General features: G+C 41.3%; 1 protein-coding gene across 2 annotated transcripts; it reads right to left on the reverse strand.

Annotated features, from left to right (window-relative positions):
- Positions 1–104: 104 nt before the first annotated feature.
- Positions 105–15,530, reverse strand: LOC113030832 (clustered mitochondria protein homolog). Of its 2 annotated transcripts, none has more exons than XM_026182562.2 (28): positions 13,603–15,530; positions 12,369–12,529; positions 12,109–12,280; positions 11,686–11,826; positions 11,472–11,602; positions 11,236–11,390; positions 10,928–11,053; positions 10,650–10,839; positions 10,477–10,569; positions 10,057–10,275; positions 9,753–9,928; positions 9,324–9,635; positions 9,091–9,224; positions 8,679–8,780; positions 8,406–8,506; positions 8,171–8,323; positions 7,704–7,766; positions 7,368–7,615; positions 7,150–7,234; positions 5,438–5,591; positions 4,239–4,378; positions 4,047–4,127; positions 3,496–3,621; positions 1,966–2,087; positions 1,717–1,810; positions 1,501–1,635; positions 1,344–1,417; positions 105–1,212 (listed from the first exon to the last, which is right to left on the reverse strand). In XM_026182562.2, exons 1-28 carry the CDS (start codon positions 14,876–14,878, stop codon positions 1,116–1,118), a joined length of 5,061 nt encoding a protein of 1,686 aa, XP_026038347.2. In that variant the 5' UTR covers positions 14,879–15,530; the 3' UTR covers positions 105–1,115. The 2 variants fall into 2 exon arrangements, with proteins under 2 accessions (XP_026038347.2, XP_026038348.2); XM_026182563.2 differs by having other exon boundaries at positions 10,701–10,839; positions 13,603–15,529.
- Positions 15,531–17,950: the final 2,420 nt, after the last annotated feature.

Here is a 17,950-nt window from a genome sequence, read left to right on the forward strand (position 1 = left end):
GTTCACATGAATGGTGGCGCGCAGCGTACAGATATCACGCTCTAAATATCACGCTTTAATTTTTTTTTTCTAAATTAAATGAAAAAAAAAAAACATAGTCACCATGGCGTTATAAGTCATTTTTATTGTCAGCTGCATCCATGTTTTGATTTGAATAGATGAAATTACACCGCCATGCTTCGGCTCTACAGATGTTGATTTATACTAAACAACTCACAGGAAGCTATATCAGAAATACTCGGATAGTTTTCAGATGGAATAATATATAAAATATATAAAACTGTCGCTGTTTTTATGAAGTAGAAATGCAATCTCAAAGCCTAATCCTCTCATTTTTAAGCTTTCTGTTATTATATAATAGAAGAATAAAAAAATAAGATGATATTAATAACAACTAAATTGTGGTACACATCTAAATCAGTCTCACACAATAAAATGTATTCATTAAAGTGCCCACAGCCTACCTATTCTCACTCGAATGTTACTTGATTCACACAAGTAACATAAATGTTGGACTTTCAGGTCTGTGGCCTATCGCACAATACAAAACACACACTTAATATAAGCCTATAAAATAGTTACTTAAAAAAAATCTATTTCTTCTGCATAATGGGAACCTATCTACTCTACTTTGTTCTGAGAAATGCTCATGGCACAAGTGTGAAACCCAGTGGACACTCAGGGTAGTGCAAGAAGACGACATGCCATTTCACAATCTGAGATATTAAACACTGTGGCTATATATTTTTTTCTCTGTATACACAGTGTAAAGCTTACTGTGCTTTTCCATTCATCTAGCAGCACAATTCTTGCTTTTATTTATCTACTTTCACGACAAAAAGGAAGTGAGTTGAACGTGTTTGCCATCACGTACAGTGCCGTACAGTTCGGCAAGAGCTTTATTATGGCACTGATAATCTATGTCTACTGACAACAGCAGAGCAAAGTCCTCTTTTAACAGGAGACAGGTGCACCTGGGTGAACTGTTTAATAACGGCATTGTTTTGCCTCGCTTTCATCCGCCATTGCTGCTCATTGTCCACAGTCACTTTCACAGATCATGCAGGTGTCCCATTGTGGTTGTGTTTTTAGTTCATAAGTCAGTATTGTTGTTTCTACTCCACAGAACTTAACAATTGATTTTCAAGCTCTTCCGTTTTCACTTTTACTTTTCCTTTAAACTCAGCCCGGAGCTCGTCAATTTCTTTTCCACTAGAAAGGAAAAGGCAAAACATATATAAAGTGAGAGGGAAAAGCACATTTACATGAACAGTTTTAATCAGGGAGTGTTAAACTGGGACATTAGTGGCTACTTTTGATCCTGTGTCTGTTTCAGTAATCACCTGAGGGGGATGAGAATGATTCCACATGTCAGGTTGAGCTGCTGGAGTATTGTGGGAAGGTTCGGTGTGGAAAACTAGAGAAAAACAGACAGTCACAACCAGAAATGCATGCACTGCATATCTGTGTATGTTCACATAACATCCAAACTGTGCAAACCTTTGGTGGTGGAATACAGGCACCAGGTGTGTTGCTGTATATTTGGTTGATGGCTTTCTGAAGGATCACAGCCTGCTGAGTGAGGCTCTTCAGGTATTCCGAGCTTTCCGTAGTGCTGTTATGGTTCTCACCAACCTACACATGTTAAGCAACAGTTAAAATCCAGAGCAGAATGCATGGACATAACACCAGAAAACACTTTATTCTAAAACACACCTGGCTCTTATATATTGAATAAGCTTCTTTCTCGTGGTGCAGAGCTGATCGAAACTCTCCTTTACTCTCATACACAGTGGCCAGCAGGTGATGACTGTGCAGAAGAAAGACATGGAAAGGCTATTTTTTTGCACAGAAAATTCAAATGTGAACAGGAAGATCACAACAGTTGTCTTTCAAACTTTCTGTAACTGAATCTATGTTTTTTATGCAAGAAGAAGGAGCGTGAGGACAAAGTGTGTCACGTACCTGTTTGCGTGTTTCAGGGATGTGACACCGTGGTATTTTGAGGTTAAAGTTAAGGCATTCTGCAGGAACTTCAGGGACAGCTCATACTCCATCAGTCCATGAAGTACCAGACCTAGCATGCTCTAACACAGAGGAGCAAAACAGGGACACAAACGCACAAATGAGCTCTTACTCTTGAGTATTTCATGGATATGACCCACTTTGACCTTTTAACCAGTGCAATATCACATAGACTACCACTGTGTCACATAATATTGTGATTCTTATATAATGTGTTACATATTCTCAGACTTTTACTTTATATTTCACTCATTAAAATATCAAAAGGAGTCAGTTGAGGTGGTTCGGGTATCTGATTAGGATGCCTCCTGGGCAAGCATGTCCTACTGAAAGGAGGCCCTGAGGTAGACCTGGGGTTTACATCTCTTGGCTGGCCTGGGAACACTGACACACCAACAGGTTTTCTGCTTTTCGGAGTTCTTATTTTCCTCAACTGTTTTGAATGTCCAAATAAAAAAAGCTTGATGGTAAGAGGGTTTTTTTTTTTACATTAGAAAAGCAGCTCAACCGCAGCTGTCTCTCTGATGTACTCATATATAATATACGTCCAATGAAACCTGAGCATCCTTATCTCTGCCACCTCCAGCTCCACCTCGTCTTTTTGCTGTCTCTATACCGTACATCATAGCAGGTCTCACTACCATTTTGTAAACCTTCCCCTTCAGTCTGTATTGGCCCCACCTTTGAAAAGTTGACCTCAGGTATTTAAACTTATCTACCTTCACTGTCTTAACCTTTCTTTTTGCCTCCCCTCATTCACACACATGTATTCTGTCTTGCTTCTATTAACTTTCATCATTCGTCTCTTCAGTAAATACCTCCACCTCTCCAGGCTTTCCTCCACCTGCTTTCTAATCTCACTACAGATCATCTACAATATCATCTGCGAGCATTATAGTCCATTGAGACTCCCGCCTGATGTCATCTGTCAGTCTGTCCATCACTACTGTCAACAAGAAGGAGCTCAGAGCCGATCCCCGACGTAGCCTCCACTTTGAACCCATGTGTCACTTCTACTGTACACCTCACCACTGTCTTGATTTCCCATCCCTCGCATACTTCTCTGTGACTTTTGACTTCCTCATGCAGTACCACACTTCCTCTCTTGTCACCCTATAATATGCTTTCTCTAGAGCCACAGACACAGTCAAGCTAATTCTGGCCTTCTCTATACTTCTCCATCAACACTCACAAAACAAACGTCACATCTGTAGTGTTCTTTCTTGGTCATCACCTCTCTTCTTAACCTAACCACAGGTGGGACACAAGCCTGTGTGCTCCTAGTGGCGGTCACAAGCCCGGATACATGGGGAGAGCGGTATCAGGAAAGATACCCACCATAAAATCTTTGCCAAACCAAACACGCTAATATACTTTTTTTAAAAAGATTATTATTTTTGGGCCTTTTTGCTTTTAAAGTATGTGGTCACCTGCTCAATAAATAAATAAATCAGGTGGGATCTCACTTACATCCAGTAATGCTACTTGTGGATGATCATCTCCACCAACAAGCAGGGTGAGGTACCGAGCACGATACAGCAGCTGTAGAGAGGTCAAGTGGTGGCCTCCAGCAAAGCAGTAGAGGGTCAAAAAGGTCTGAAGCATAAAATGATAATATATCAAAGACATATTTTAATAAATACAGTTAAGCGTTTGGCTAGTTTTTGTTTTAATTTCTACATGAAAAAAATAATCCCTAGATCCAGTCGGTAACAGCTGCAGAACTGTGAGGCCAATATGAGCAAACTTGGGTTCTATAGATGGATTTTAAAAAACATGATAAGTGTCTTTATCCACATCACAGGGTCAAGACTTGAAAAAAAAATGATGCTGATGTTAATGAAACTATCCTTTTTTTTTTTCTTTAACTGCAGATCTGTAAATAGGGATTGTGCCACTGAAAAATATCACTATATATATATTTTAATAAGATGTGTGGACTGGAGATCGTTAGGGTGGAAGACAACACAAATAACATAACAAGACTGTCTGTAAATTAATGAAAAAGTGACGAAACTCACATAATCTTGTATGGTCTGTGGATGGTCTATACCATGCAGTCTCTCAGAACTCATTACGGCCTTTTCCTGGTGGCTGAGGGCCTGCAATGCATGGACACGTTACAGGAAACATTGCTGTACATAACTATGGTCTGCTTGATTCAGAAAGTTAAGTACTGGTTCATTGTATAAATTAACATAATGAATATTTACATCTGCGTTTTCTCCCAAGATGTAGCTGAGCCGTCCGAGGAGGCGCAGGCACATGCACACGTCCTCATGCAGGACCCCACACACACTGCTGAATAGAGTCAGGGCCTGACTAATCAAGTCGTAGCATTCCTTGAGGAGCCCTAAAATCAAACACAAAATACTATTAATGCACAGCAAATAAACAGAAATGAATATCTGCTCCTCATATGAGGACTGGCCTTCGAGCAGATCCATTATCAGGATCTGTATTGACAATGTGCATCATAGATCGTGTTAAATACAAGGAACTGAGCGGCACAATACAGCACATATAGCATAAATGCGGTCATGTTTAATATGTGCACATGCTTGGTATAAAAGCACATATTTAAGTGTGTCATAAAATCATCCACACATGTCTACATGTAGACTGATGAGATGACTGTACAGGTTATTGATTGCTTACTCTTCTTATATAAGCTGGAAAGCCTTCTTGAGATGATTTCAATATAGGTGATGAGGTCCAGCATCCACCTACCTTGCTCTGTGGCCTTCACTATAAAGCCAGATGGGCTCAGCAAGCCATGTAGAGCTTAAAGTTGGCGTATGAAAGTGGCTGTCTCTTTACCTGGCTATATCACCATGGTAACTTATGGTGAGTGCAACATTAAAAGACATTTGCTTGGTTTTTGTGACTGACTGGCTGCTGAAGCTCCATATTAGATTAAGAATGTATTTTATTACAGAATGAGAAGTGTGGATCTTGTATCACTGGCATTAAAATAGAGTCAGTGTCGCCACTATGAACAGGAACAAAGAACTATACTCTTTCAATTTGCATGTGAGAACTTCCTCACACACAGAGCACATTAGGAAGTTACTTTTAAAACAGTGATTTTTCTTTCTTGCAATGCAAATGCAAACAAATAACAAATAGCGCGTTAAAACCTCCTGTTGATTGTGTAAGCATACTGTTAACGCTTCTTCCCACGCCACACATTTGCCCCTATCAGATGTGTGATATTTTTAGTTAGTGACATTTAGAGTTTGTGTTGATGTTTGGAGGGAAGCAGCTCCTGCTGCTGCAGGATGTTAAAATGTAGGGATCTCAAACTCCTTTTACATTGAGGGCCACATTTAATTTTACTGTAAGAAAAAGAAGAAGAACACATACACTGTATATTATGCTGTTTACGTCTATATTTGTGCTTATGTCTCACCCTGCTGCACTGCCAGCTGGGCTTGCTGAACAAGCTGCGTGGCATCCGATGACGTAGGCTTGAGATGCCGGACCACGGCAAACATGTTGACGATGTCCTCCTCACCAAATGCCGGCCTGTGTCGAGACTCAAACACATATTCCCTCAGCTGCACCTGAACACAGAGAAAGGGAATGGAGGAGGAAAGCAGATGCACTTTAAAAGTTGGATTTAATAACTTTGTGGTTTTTGGTCTGATTTTCTGCTCTAAGCACAGTAAATTGTGAACTTCAGCCATCAAAAACTCTGAAGCTTGATGTCAATATTCTATTTCTTGTGTAAAACCACAAGAAATAGAATTATGGATTTAAGAGAAAACTAAAGTAAAAAAACATTCACTTTTCACCCATGAATGTCATGATTAAAACTATTTAACAAATGTTAAATAAATGTAATAAGTGCAAAAACAGCTCTATATGCCTCTTAAGTCGCTTAACTTTAGATCCTAGACTGCCACACTGTTCATTAATACATTCACTGGCCACTTCATTAGGTATGCCTGTTCAGCTGCTCGTTAAGACAAATATCTAATCAGCCAGTCACATGGCAGCAACCTGTGACATGGGCAAGATCATCATAATGGGGGCAAAATGTTATTTTAGTGACCTTTAACATGACATAGTTAATTTCAGAAAGTGCTGATCTGCTGGGATTTTCCTACCAACTCTAGAGTTTACAGATCTTGGTCCGAGAAAGAGAAAATATCCAGTAAGCGGCAGTTCAGTAGGTGAAAATGCTTTGCTGATGACAGAGGTCGGAGGAGAATATCAAGACTGCTTCAGGCTAATAGGAACAGGAAAGAACAGGATATGGATGCTATAATTCAAACATGTTGCCTGATTTCATGAATCTCGTTTTCCGTTGCAACATTTGGATGGCAGGGTCAGAATTTAAAGTAAACGACATGAAAGCATGGCTCCATCTAGCCTTTTAACACCAGGCTGATGGTGGTGAAATGCTGTTGGGGATATTTTTCTGGGCTCATTACTACCGACTAAGTGTCATTTAAATACCACAGGTTACCTGAGTACTGTTGCTGACCATGTCCACAGTGCACCCAAAATTAAAATCTCTGAGCAGTGTTTTCAACACCTTGTTGAATCTATGCCACAAAAAATTAAGGTAACGCTGAAAGCTGAGGATTATTTGAATTGAAATCTTTGGTAGTATGTTATCTCTTTTTTTCTAAGGCTGATCATCTTGTTGATCAGCCTTGTTGGCTGAGAATCATCTGTCGACTTATTGCTACTAATACAATCTAAATGTATTTGTCATTTAATTGTTATTGAAATTTAAATGTTTTGGATATTAAAAAATGTATTCTCTAATTTAAAAAAAAAATTCTTGGATAAATGTAGGATAACATTGAATCCAGATCTTATCTTTTTTGACCTTGAAAGAACAGAAGTGTGGCAAAAAAATAAACTAGATTACCTCACGTCAGCTTCTGCAAAGGGGTAGAAATGTTGACTCATGGTCAGTGATCAGCATTTTTATGTATTTTTTCTCCATATTTTTGTCCCGTCTGTTATGTCTTGACCAAATAAAGCAGTGTGTTGAGTATTCTATGATACAGATGTTGTGATTTCACGTAGCATTGGCAGTATGGAGACTTATGGGATGGAGACTTAATTTAAGTTCATAGGTTGCTGTATTATGAAGAGATGTCTGACCTGGATGCCTGTCTTGATGGCAATCTCTCTCAGCAGGGAGATCCTCTGAAGGTTGTGCTTTTCTATTACTTCATCTATACTTTCACTGAACACAGAGAGGATGACAGTGTGAAAGTCTTGCTGCACATATCCAGGAACACATAGGCACACACACACACACACACACACACACACACACACACACACACACACACACACACACACACGCACGCAAACACCTGTCAAATGTGTAGTGATAATAATCTCGAGCCTCAGCCCTGATCCTGCCCCACAGCTCGCCGGACGTCAGCCTAGCCCACACGCTGTCACTCAACAATGTGACTCGACTCCCGTGACTCCGGCGTCGGCGGCTCCTGCGACGGGAGAGCAGCTCGTCTGAGAAGGAGTCGGGGAAGCAGGAGGAGGAGGTCAGGAGGCAGTTTAGGAAGTGACTGACAGCTGCAGAGAAAGCTGCAGGTTCCACATCCTGGGAGAAAATAAGGTAATTGCTGATAAATCAAAAACAATGATAGGTTGCGTAGTGATTAGTACATGTGTTTTCTTAATCTGAGCACCTGCAGGTAGGTCCTGAAGATGTGTTTGGCACTTCTGAGGATGATTTCACTGACGCAAATTCTCTGTAAGGGAAGAGGAGAGAAGACTTCGAGAAAAAGTTCATGAGATCAAACTGCAGGACTAGCTCAGTCTTCACAATCTACGTGTGAAGGCTAATATTGAGAAGCCAGCTCTTGCTGCTTCACACTATATGAACAAACATTTAAAGGCTTGATGAAGGTTTAAACTTTTGATTTCAGAGATGTTTCTTGATTTCTTGATATGACAACTGCTTTTCTATTTTCTTGCAAAATAAACAAAGCTTGTAATAATAACAACAATAATGATTAGGAACAGGTTTCTTATACAATGCGGTATATTCAGTGGAAAAAAATGCACGCTGCACCAGCCTAACAGACCCGCCTTATTCATATATGCTGAATAATAGCATTTATGTGGTATGGTTATTAATAGCTGTATTATGTGCCTGTATATGGCCGAGTCGTCTTCTCTCCTCCACCCTGCCGAGCTCCCTCAGTATGGTGCCCAGATATCGCACGTTCACACCCCGCTGATGAAGCGCTGAGGTCAGACTTGCGCCATCCATTGGCACTGCTGTGTGGTCAAGACAGTCCATCAACTATAACAGAAATGACACACACACACATCATCTTACACTTTATGCGATACACTTAAACATTATCACTCCACACACAACTGACCATTGCTGGGATCTGATGCGACAGGAGAAAAGCAGCTGCCTCCCACAGCAGGCACCTTTGCCTCTGAACCTCCTCTAAACACTCAGCAGGGAATCGAGCACCTGCAGGAAAGACACACAGTTCATCTTTAATCTGACAACATATATATATATATATATATATATATATATATATATATATATATATATATATATATATATATATATATATATATATATATATATATATATATATATATATATATATATATGTGAGCATGAGGGTGTTCAGTACCTGGAGAGCAAACATCAGGATTGAAGCGGATGTCAAAGCAGGAGTCACTCACTGAGCCGACGGCTCTACAAGCTTTCAGGATCGCATTTCTTTTACTTATTTCTACAAAAATCAAATATGAAAGTATTGTTAGCCAACATGAAGATAATCCGCTTTCTTTGCCCTCACACATCTGTTAACATTTGATATTTGCATTTTCATTTTGTGGCTCTATCATCTGTGATTCAGGCCTATGATAAAAATTCTTTAGTGTGTGCAGATTATTGCATGTGTTCCAGCTTCTTCTGACCTTCTGTAGATTTCTCCATCAACAGTTTAAAATCAAACATCACATCTGCAATGCTCTTTCTCAGCATGACACCTCTGTACATATGTCATATTCACTTTATTCACTGTATAAGGTCTTATTCACCCATGTCAGCACTGGCTGCAGGTCTCTCCCCAGTATCTGAATCACAGATGGGCTTCTCACTCCACTCTGTGGCTTCATCCTGTTCAGTCAGCTGGCTCAGCTCATGCGACACCATCTTCATGAAAAGCTCATACCTACATCATAAAATAAAAGATAAGAAGATGAGAAAGCTCATTTTCTAACATTGGCTCATGCTGCTTGTCTAGTAGTTCAGTTCTGAAAGTCTCCCTCACCTGTGCTGAATGAAGGCCTCAATCAGCTCAGGTCTCAGGCTGGCCAGACTGTGACAATGGAGACATGGGTAACCAAAGCTCTGGCACTCCTTCGGCACCTCCTCCCTCCTCTCCTCTGTCTCTGAGAACTGGAAGTTAAGATCTGGGGGGAAGGTTCGCAGGAGGTCCAAGATGTAAGGTCGTCCATCATTACCCAGGATGCCTATGGTCTCGATGCCAGAGCAAAGCTCCACCGGTCTGTTGTTGTGGTCTAAAACCTGGTGACGCTGGATTCTCAGCTGCTTACTGGTTTTATCCAGCAGCTCCAGAAACCTGCCATAAAACACACTCCTGCTCAGCTGCAGTAATAGTGACAAAATAAAAGGGCACGTCCGGCTTTTCGATCAAGAGCTACAATATAAGATTTCACTGAGTATGTAGGAATGTTACCTCGGATGAGTAAACACTGTCTTGCCGTTGTCATTGGAGCCGTACACTATACTCTCCTCCTGATTTTTCTCAAGTATCCCAGGAATGATCGTCTGTGCAATAACTCGGACACCACGATAATCCACCACAACTGTGCCGATTGTGTGTAGCCCCTCTATGTCCACTGATGCATATGCCTGCAGCCGTGCAGATTATTTTTTGACCAGTTTGACCATTAATATCCTTATAACTACACCCTTAAAGATATCTGAAATGATAATTTCCTCCCAAACACCTCCCCAGTCATACCATCAGGATCTCTCACCTGAGCTCCTCTTAGGTCACAGATGGCAGCAGCGTGAGCAGCAGTGTTTCCCCCTAGTGGTCGGTAGTGCTCAGACACATCAAACCCCTGGCTGAAGAAGAGGTTGTTCCACATGAACATTTGCAAATGAGGCGACTCCCCTGGGTTTATCGGCATGATGTTGCCGTCAATGACAGCCGTAGCACCTCGTGTCGCAGCGGCCACAAAGTCACTGTTGGTCTGCGAGGAGGGATTCAAATACTGGTTAATGAGTTTATGTTTCAATAAAACAATTTGGTCCCAGAGGAGGAAGAAGAATAGAGGAAACATAAGAGGACTGTTATAAGAGGTCATGGCTTCTGGGCTTTAAATTGATTATCACAGGTTTGCATCATTAGTAATGAAGGACAGACTTGGAAAGATGATGTTGGGAATCCGCACCTTGAAAATGCTCCTCTCTCTGTGCAGTCGTTCCTGCAGGGAGCTCCCGGGGAGCTCCCTGCATCCCTGAAGCTCCTCGTTCCAGTCCCGACTCTGAGATCATGACACACAACCTAAATATCAGCATCATCATCGCCATCAGTTGAAATGTAAAATCAAACCTATATTTTTACATGTCCTGCATTTCCACATTTAGGTTGCCTCCTCGATCTTGCGTCCACTACCGTATGCTCATCCTGGCCCATGTAGCTGGCGTGCGTCTCCTCCGCTCTCACGCAGTCAAGAGTGTGGTCCTCGTGTGGCGCAGTCCAGGTGAACACCTGGAATGGTGCTGCAATGCGCTCATAAGGGTGCTGCTGAACTCTGGCTCACAGCAGAGGATGGAAAATATTTTTACTGTCAAGCTTCATGCTAAAACAAGTTCTAAATCGATTCCAAACAGTTGGCTCACCTCTTCTTCTGCAGGGCGGTGAAGTTTTTCCTGAAAGCAGGGCTGACTTGACTCAGCAGCTCCACTAGAGAATGGCAAAGGGTTTTAGGAACTGCAGGTTTGGGGTTAAAGTTGAAGGCAGTTGACCTGAAGAAGTCAGAGAAGAGCACACGCCAAGTCAAGGCAAGTTTATACCCTTGAGTAACTACAGTACTCAAGGGGAAATACCAATGTTTAATTATAATTATAACTATTAAACCTACTGGAAACATCTGAACAAAATATCTTGCCAGGATGGATAAAACCTTTTTATAGCATGTAAAACTCACTGATTGAGGAAGAAACCCCGTGTAGAGGATGTAATATTGAGTTCTCTATCCTCCATAGTCAGGACATTCAGGTATATTAAGTCACCGTGCATCTTCCTGTTTCCTGGAGGTGGGTTCCAACTGCTGAGGGTCAAGACCCGCAGGCACTGCAAAGGCTGTCATTTCACTGTTGTTTAACCACGACTAAATGCACATTTACCCAGCCTTAACTGCATGTAGAAAAACTGACAGCTCACCTTCCAGTCCTCTCTGACTGGTTGAAGTGGACACAGCGGTCGCTCCTTAGAGCCGGGGAGGACGTATTCTGGAGGGCTGCAGTCAACAGACTCCCTTTCAGAAGCTCGCCTCTTCCCCACGCTCTGACCATCTGCAGGGTTGAACGTAAAGGTGAAAGGGTTGAGCGCTTTCTTATAGGGAAGCTGATCCTAATGTATGACAGAGGGGCGTTACCATTGTTTCCTGTGGTGTAGAAGGTGAGGTAAGACAGTGAGCTGCCGTTCACGCCGTTGTACGCATCGGTGGGGTCGAGGCTCCTCAGAAGATCACGTACATGTCTGAGATGAAGACGAGCATCACGCACCGAGTAAGATTCTGCAACAGGAGCAACAACGCTCACAAAGGATTCAAATCTATCTTGCACGAGTGCGGGATTAAATGGAAGAATTTTCCATATGAAGATGCTCATGAAATAAGATTATCAAGTGGAAATGCAGAAATAGTAATGCTAAATAATTTAACATCAGTATAAGAAGGTATGGATGTTTTGTACTCATGTTTTTCTTTCACTCTAATACTATTTTGAGAAATGACTCAAATGGTGAATCATCACATGAAGACAAAACGAATGCAGTAAGAACAGGAAGAGGCAGTTACCCTCCACCACCTTGATCACCGCTCCGTCACGGATGCCCGGGACAGAGTGCAGCTCATTAAGGCTGTCGAGCGTGACACCACCCAGCTGGAGGGAGAAGCACGTGCGATGGCAGGTGATCTCATGATCCATAAGCACCTGGTGGAGCTCTACAACCAACATCTGGCCGGTCACCTGATGGTGGAGGAGAAACATGAGAGCTGAAGTGAAATGAAGACACAGTGAAGTGAATCTTTGAGAAAACAGGGACTAACAACAGAACCTGTAGCTCAAAACTTTCTGTTCCCGGAGGCTGGATTCTGACAGTAAAACTTGTCTCTTGGAGATCAACTATGTCTTGGATACTGAGTTTTTTCCTTTTATCATCATCAGACTGCTCTGGGAGATCATCTTCAGAGGGTGCTGTAGCTGGATTTGGATGTGCTGTTAAACAGAAGAGAAAAGACAAAAATAGACCATTGAGATGAAACTGGCTGAAAAACAAACAAACACTTTAATGTGAGTTAATCAGGTGGAAAATACAAATTCAAAATGAAAATAAAAACAAGGAAAGTTGATCATACAGGAAGCACCCCGAGAGCATCCTGCTCACTCTCTGGGCAGTATTTACTAAGTGCAGAGGATTGCATACATATACTTTAAGAAGTTTGTAGTGGAGTAAAAATCAGATAAGGGTAGCATGGCAGATGTTTACTCTGATTACCCAACATTATGTTGGAGCGGGTAATGGATAATAGATGCTGATTTGCGAATAACTGGACATGAACAACTTGAGCTTATTATATAATTTTATATTACAGTGTATTTCGGCTTTTCCACATTCCAACAAACACTACACTTATGAGAATCAATGTTTTTAAATTATAAAGCTTTTTGTCAATTTTTGGAGATTATATCTCAGAATTTCAGGAGCAGGACCACGCCTCCAAACACGCTCCTGCTGGTTGTCATCTATATAGGTTCCCCCAGTTCTGCAAGCTGTTCATTCTCGTTTATGTGCCCCACCCTCCCTCCCTCCTTGTTCTCAATTCTTTAACTTATTCACTCCTATTAGTACATGGGGATCCGCCAAACCCAGTCCCCTTCGAGGCCTTCCCCAAACCGCAGCTCAATTCATGTCCAAGTATTCACCTTTACCTACTAAAACGCTGTCAAACCTAAAATGAGGACGTAGGCCCAGCTAGTGAATTGACCTTGAAGTCCTTGAAGAGCAGGATCTACACCCCTATGAAATTTGACCAGAAATCTTTCAAAACTTTTTAAGTTATTGTTTTTACAGACAGAAACAATGACACGACCAAAAATACCAAAAATATGCCCTCCTTGTCCGAGGAAGTGAAAAAGATCTAAAAAATGAAAAGGAAGGTGAATGAAGATATGGTGTTATCATCCAGAGTTTTTCACTGTGATAGATTTCAGACTAAATAAATGAGTTCTTAAACACAGTCTTAGCTTAACCAGCTGTAATACTGACTACAAAAAAAAAATCCACTCACTTTGGACATGTGTTGCTCCCAGAAACAGTCTGTCAACTAAAAAAAGGGTCATTCGATCAATCTTAGTCTCTCCTTCTTCTTCTCCTTCTGCCTGTCGCTCATCAGTCTTGATGGCTTCCTCTAACTTCTTTGGCAGATGTGACTTGTCCTGACTTTGAATATGACCTGCTGTCTGAACCACAGAATTGTTTGTTTTTATGTGGATATTATTATGTTGCTTTTCATTTGCAGTCTGCTCTAACTCTTCCATCTGTCCATTGTCCTGATTGCTCTGTTGTTTCAGGTTCACACAACCCTCAGTGGGGTTAAAGTTTTCCACATTTTCTGTGTCATTATTGCTGCATTTTGTCATCTTCTCTGACTCCACTGCAGCAATGTTTTCATTTGTGCCGCTGACCTTGTGGTCAGCCTGCATCACTGAGGTGTGTTTGGATTCAGTCTTTTGCTCGTCTGGCTTTTTGTTGCACTGTAAGGTTGTCGACTCTCTCAGGGCAGAATCTGTATGTTCCTCTTCAATTGGGTCAGTGTTTCTTTCTGTCTGCAAAGTTAGCTTTGTTAAGGTGGCCGTCACTTCGAGTTTGTCTTTGGCTGTCTGCCTTCCTACCTTTCCTGGCAGCTTCAAGTCAGCAGAAACTTCAACGTCACACCAAATGTCACTGCTTTTCTTCTCCGATGTTTGTGCCTCCAAAAGCAGCTGTTCCACACCTTCATGTTGATCCCAATCATGCATCTCTTTTCCAGTCTCACTATTAATGATCATACTTCCTCCCCTCACCACCCTCTTATTACCGAACTCGAGTGTTTCTGTTTGTGTTTGAACTTCTGTTTGCGACTCAGTCTGAGTCTGCACCCCCATACCAATCTGGGTCTCTATTTCAGTCTGAGTCTCAACCTCAGAGTACCCTCTGCCTCGCATCTCATTACTCCTTCCTTGTTCTTCGCTTCTTTGCTCGCCCATCCCCTCGCCTCCTCCTTCATCCTCCTCAGACACGAGCAGACACACCATTGGCTCCACCAGAGTCACATCTCCTCCCAGGCTACTGCTTAGGATGATGTCAGGAAACAGAAAGTTCTCCGGTTCGAGGGCCAGGTTTGTTATACTGTTTGTTGAGACGGTTAACACGTCGTCCTCCGAGTTGTCCAGCAAACTCAGTGACTCACATTCACTCTCTTCGCTGGACAGCAGAGGAGATCTTTCTGCCTCACCCAGGCCTGGTGTATCCTGACACTTAAAGTAGTTTGAGAGGGTCTGGCAGCACTGGAAGATGTTTCCCATGGTGCCTTTATGCGCTAAAAAGAAGTAAAAACTGTGAAGGTGACCTAGAGAGGACCAAAAAAAAAAAAAACTATGTTAGTGTCAAACCCCAGTAGAGTCCACTTATACTTTCATACTTGAGCCAGTGTTGTTCAGTTACAACAATAAAAAGGAAACAAATAAGTCAAACTAGGAAATACCAAGCAACAAGACCCTACAGTTTTGACAAAGTAGGAACTTTATTTAGAGATAATGAATGGTCCTAATTATTCCTCATTTCACCAGAAAACAACGCAATCATACACAAACATTAGACATTGTTTTCTTTTCTAGATAAACCTGACATTATTGGTGCTATGTTTTCTATCTTTACATTGGTGGAATGAATTATTTAATCTCTGGCGGATCTCAGCCCATTTTATGTATAAAGCACATCTGTCCACAAAACCAGTTTCTCACCAGTTCCTCAACATAGAGCCCCATGCAAGAGCTTACCTCATGGGGTTGGGATGGTCATAGGAAAGGTGGCAGATTAGCCCACAACTTCATGGGAGGAGCATGTTAATGATCTGAAGGCAGCCACCAAGAAAACTGGTGGTAACACTACACTGCAATTGATTGAAACATTGCAGCACCTGCAAGGTCCCTCTGTTGAAGAATACCCATCTTTAGTTTGCCCACTCCTCTTTATCATTTACAGAAAACATGTAAATGAAGTGCTGTGACCAAATGAAACTAAACTTGAGCCACCATGTTTGAAGGATGAGAAATGCTGAGTATCACCCAAAGATCACCAAACCCACAGTCAAGCATAGAGGTGGAAACATCATGCTTTAGGGCTGTTTTCAGCTAAGGGTACAGGAAGACTCCACCACATTGAGGCACTATCGGACAGGGTCATATACTGTAAAATCTTGGATGAGAACTAGGGCTGGGTGATATGGCCTAAAATTCATATCGCGATATAATTTGAAGCATGTGCGGTAACGATATATATCGCGATATATTCTTTTCTTCTGTATAACGTGTTTTCCACACTATAAGGCACACTTAAAATCCCTTAATTTTCTCAGAAATCGAGAGTGTGCCTTATGTATGCATTCTGGTTGTGTTTACTGACCTCGAACCGATTTTGGCTGCAGAAATCTGTTAAAAAATGTTTTAGTACAACTTTGGTAAGCCGCACTGCTTGATGGATTGTCAGAGCATTACGACTGCCGTAGTGAGGAGCTTCACGGAGTAATCTGGGTCCAAAACTCCATTATGGGCTCAAAATGTGGTCATAAATATTTTGTACTTGTAAATCAGTTTCGTATGTGTAAAAAGAATTTGTGCGTGCGTAAAAAAGATTTGTCTATGGACTTAGCCAAAAAAAAAAAAAACCCTGCAAGTTACAAGTACGAATTTTGACCCGATTTTTCTTCCTTTCATCTGATTGGTCAATGTCATGTCAATCACAAATGTAACAATCCAGTCAGAGAACAGTGGGTTTGGCTGTCAGAGGGGCGCTTTTTTGAACTGCAGGTCTTTTTTACACATACAAATCTTTTTAACGCACACACAAATTTTTTTTACACATACAAATCATTTTTATGCACACACAAATTATTTTTACACATACAAATCTTTTTTACACACACACACAAATATTTTTAGACATACAAAACCGATTTCCAAGTACAAAATATTTATGACCACATTTTGAGCCCATCAGGTCCTAAAGTCAAACGAACACTGAGAGTTAAAAATGGTCTAAATTCTTTAATCTTTAATAAAATCATCAGCGTTGCTGCTTTACCAGGTGTAACAATTAAGTTTAACATCTAGGCATCCATGAAAACAGAAGTTATTAAATTTAACAGAGTTAGAAGTTAACAGGAAGTTAGCTTGCTAGTTTCCACCTACCACTTCCAAAATAATGAAGACAGAAAACTAAACAGCAGTGGAGTTTGCAGGGTTACTGAAGTTGGACTACCTGGTATATAATGTTGTGCTACGTGATTGCTAACAACACAGCTATGTTAGCAAAACATTAGCACAGTGAAGCTGGAGGATGAACGCCAACTTTTTTCCACTCGATAAAAGTTAACGTGAGGGATTCTGGTGGTTAGGGACAAATGCAATCGCATAGCAGGATGTTATACACGGGCCAAACTTCAGTCAGGAGAACAACTGAGATCATTCATCCACAACACAAGGTTAGTTATTAATATACTGCAACATAGAGCAGCTGCGAGAGAATTCAACATTAATAAATCAATGTTACTGAAGTGGAGGAAGCACAGTTTTTGGCTTTCCCCATATTTCAAAAGTGCTTCATCTCTTTGCTATGACTCTCGGCATAATTTGCAGATAATGGTTGTAGCCACTGCCATGCTTTCGACCAAACCAGGCGCAGCTTGATGACATCATCAACATGTGCTATCGCGATAGAGCGGTATAGTCAAATCTCTATTGTTGGCCAAATCGTTTCTATCGTATATCGTTTATATCGCCAACCCCTAATGAGAACCTCCTTCTTTCAGCCAGAGCCCTGAAGGTGTCTCATAGGATGGCTCTTTCACCATGACAGCTACCCAAAACATGCCACCATGGCAACAAAGGAGGGGCTAAAGAAGAAACACTTCAAGGTAATGGAGTAGCATTGCTGATCTCCAGACTTCTAGACCTCACCCTGTAAAAAATCTGAGGGGGGCAGCCTGAAAATTTTCACAGTTTCTGTAAAGAGGAGTGGGTCAAATTCCCTTCTAGGATGTGTGCAAACCTAGTGACCATCTACAAGAAACGTCTTTTGCCTGTGCTTGCTAACAAGCAAAAGTACAAAGTCATGTTTTGCTTGGGAATGAAAAACCTATTTCGATCAATGACATTTAAAACAATTTATAACTTTTTTATAATGTCCTTCTTCTGGATTTTTGGTTGATATTCTGTCTCTCTCTATTAGATTGAAACTACCATAAAACGAGAGTCTGATGATTTCATTACAAGGGAGCAAACTTACAAATTTAGGATTGGATCAGATAACTGTTTCCCCCCACAATACAAATTCCTGACTGCACATTTGATAACGCTGTCTTATGCTACCCAAAGCAA

Source organism: Astatotilapia calliptera, chromosome 10, assembly GCF_964374335.1.
Source record: "Astatotilapia calliptera chromosome 10, fAstCal68.1, whole genome shotgun sequence".
Taxonomy (NCBI): Eukaryota; Metazoa; Chordata; class Actinopteri; order Cichliformes; family Cichlidae; genus Astatotilapia; species Astatotilapia calliptera.

Bases quoted from the DNA above. Each gene is read 5' to 3' on its own strand.
- LOC113030832 (XM_026182562.2), bottom strand. From the start codon at position 14,878: ATGGGAAACATCTTCCAGTGCTGCCAGACCCTCTCAAACTACTTTAAG. The intron at 8,507-8,678 runs GTACTGAACACC...TCTTTCCTGCAG, and splicing joins TCCTGATGTTTGCTCTCCAG to GTGCTCGATTCCCTGCTGAG. The intron at 4,379-5,437 runs GTGAGACATAAG...GTTTGATTTTAG, and splicing joins CCAGCTGGCAGTGCAGCAGG to GGCTCCTCAAGGAATGCTAC.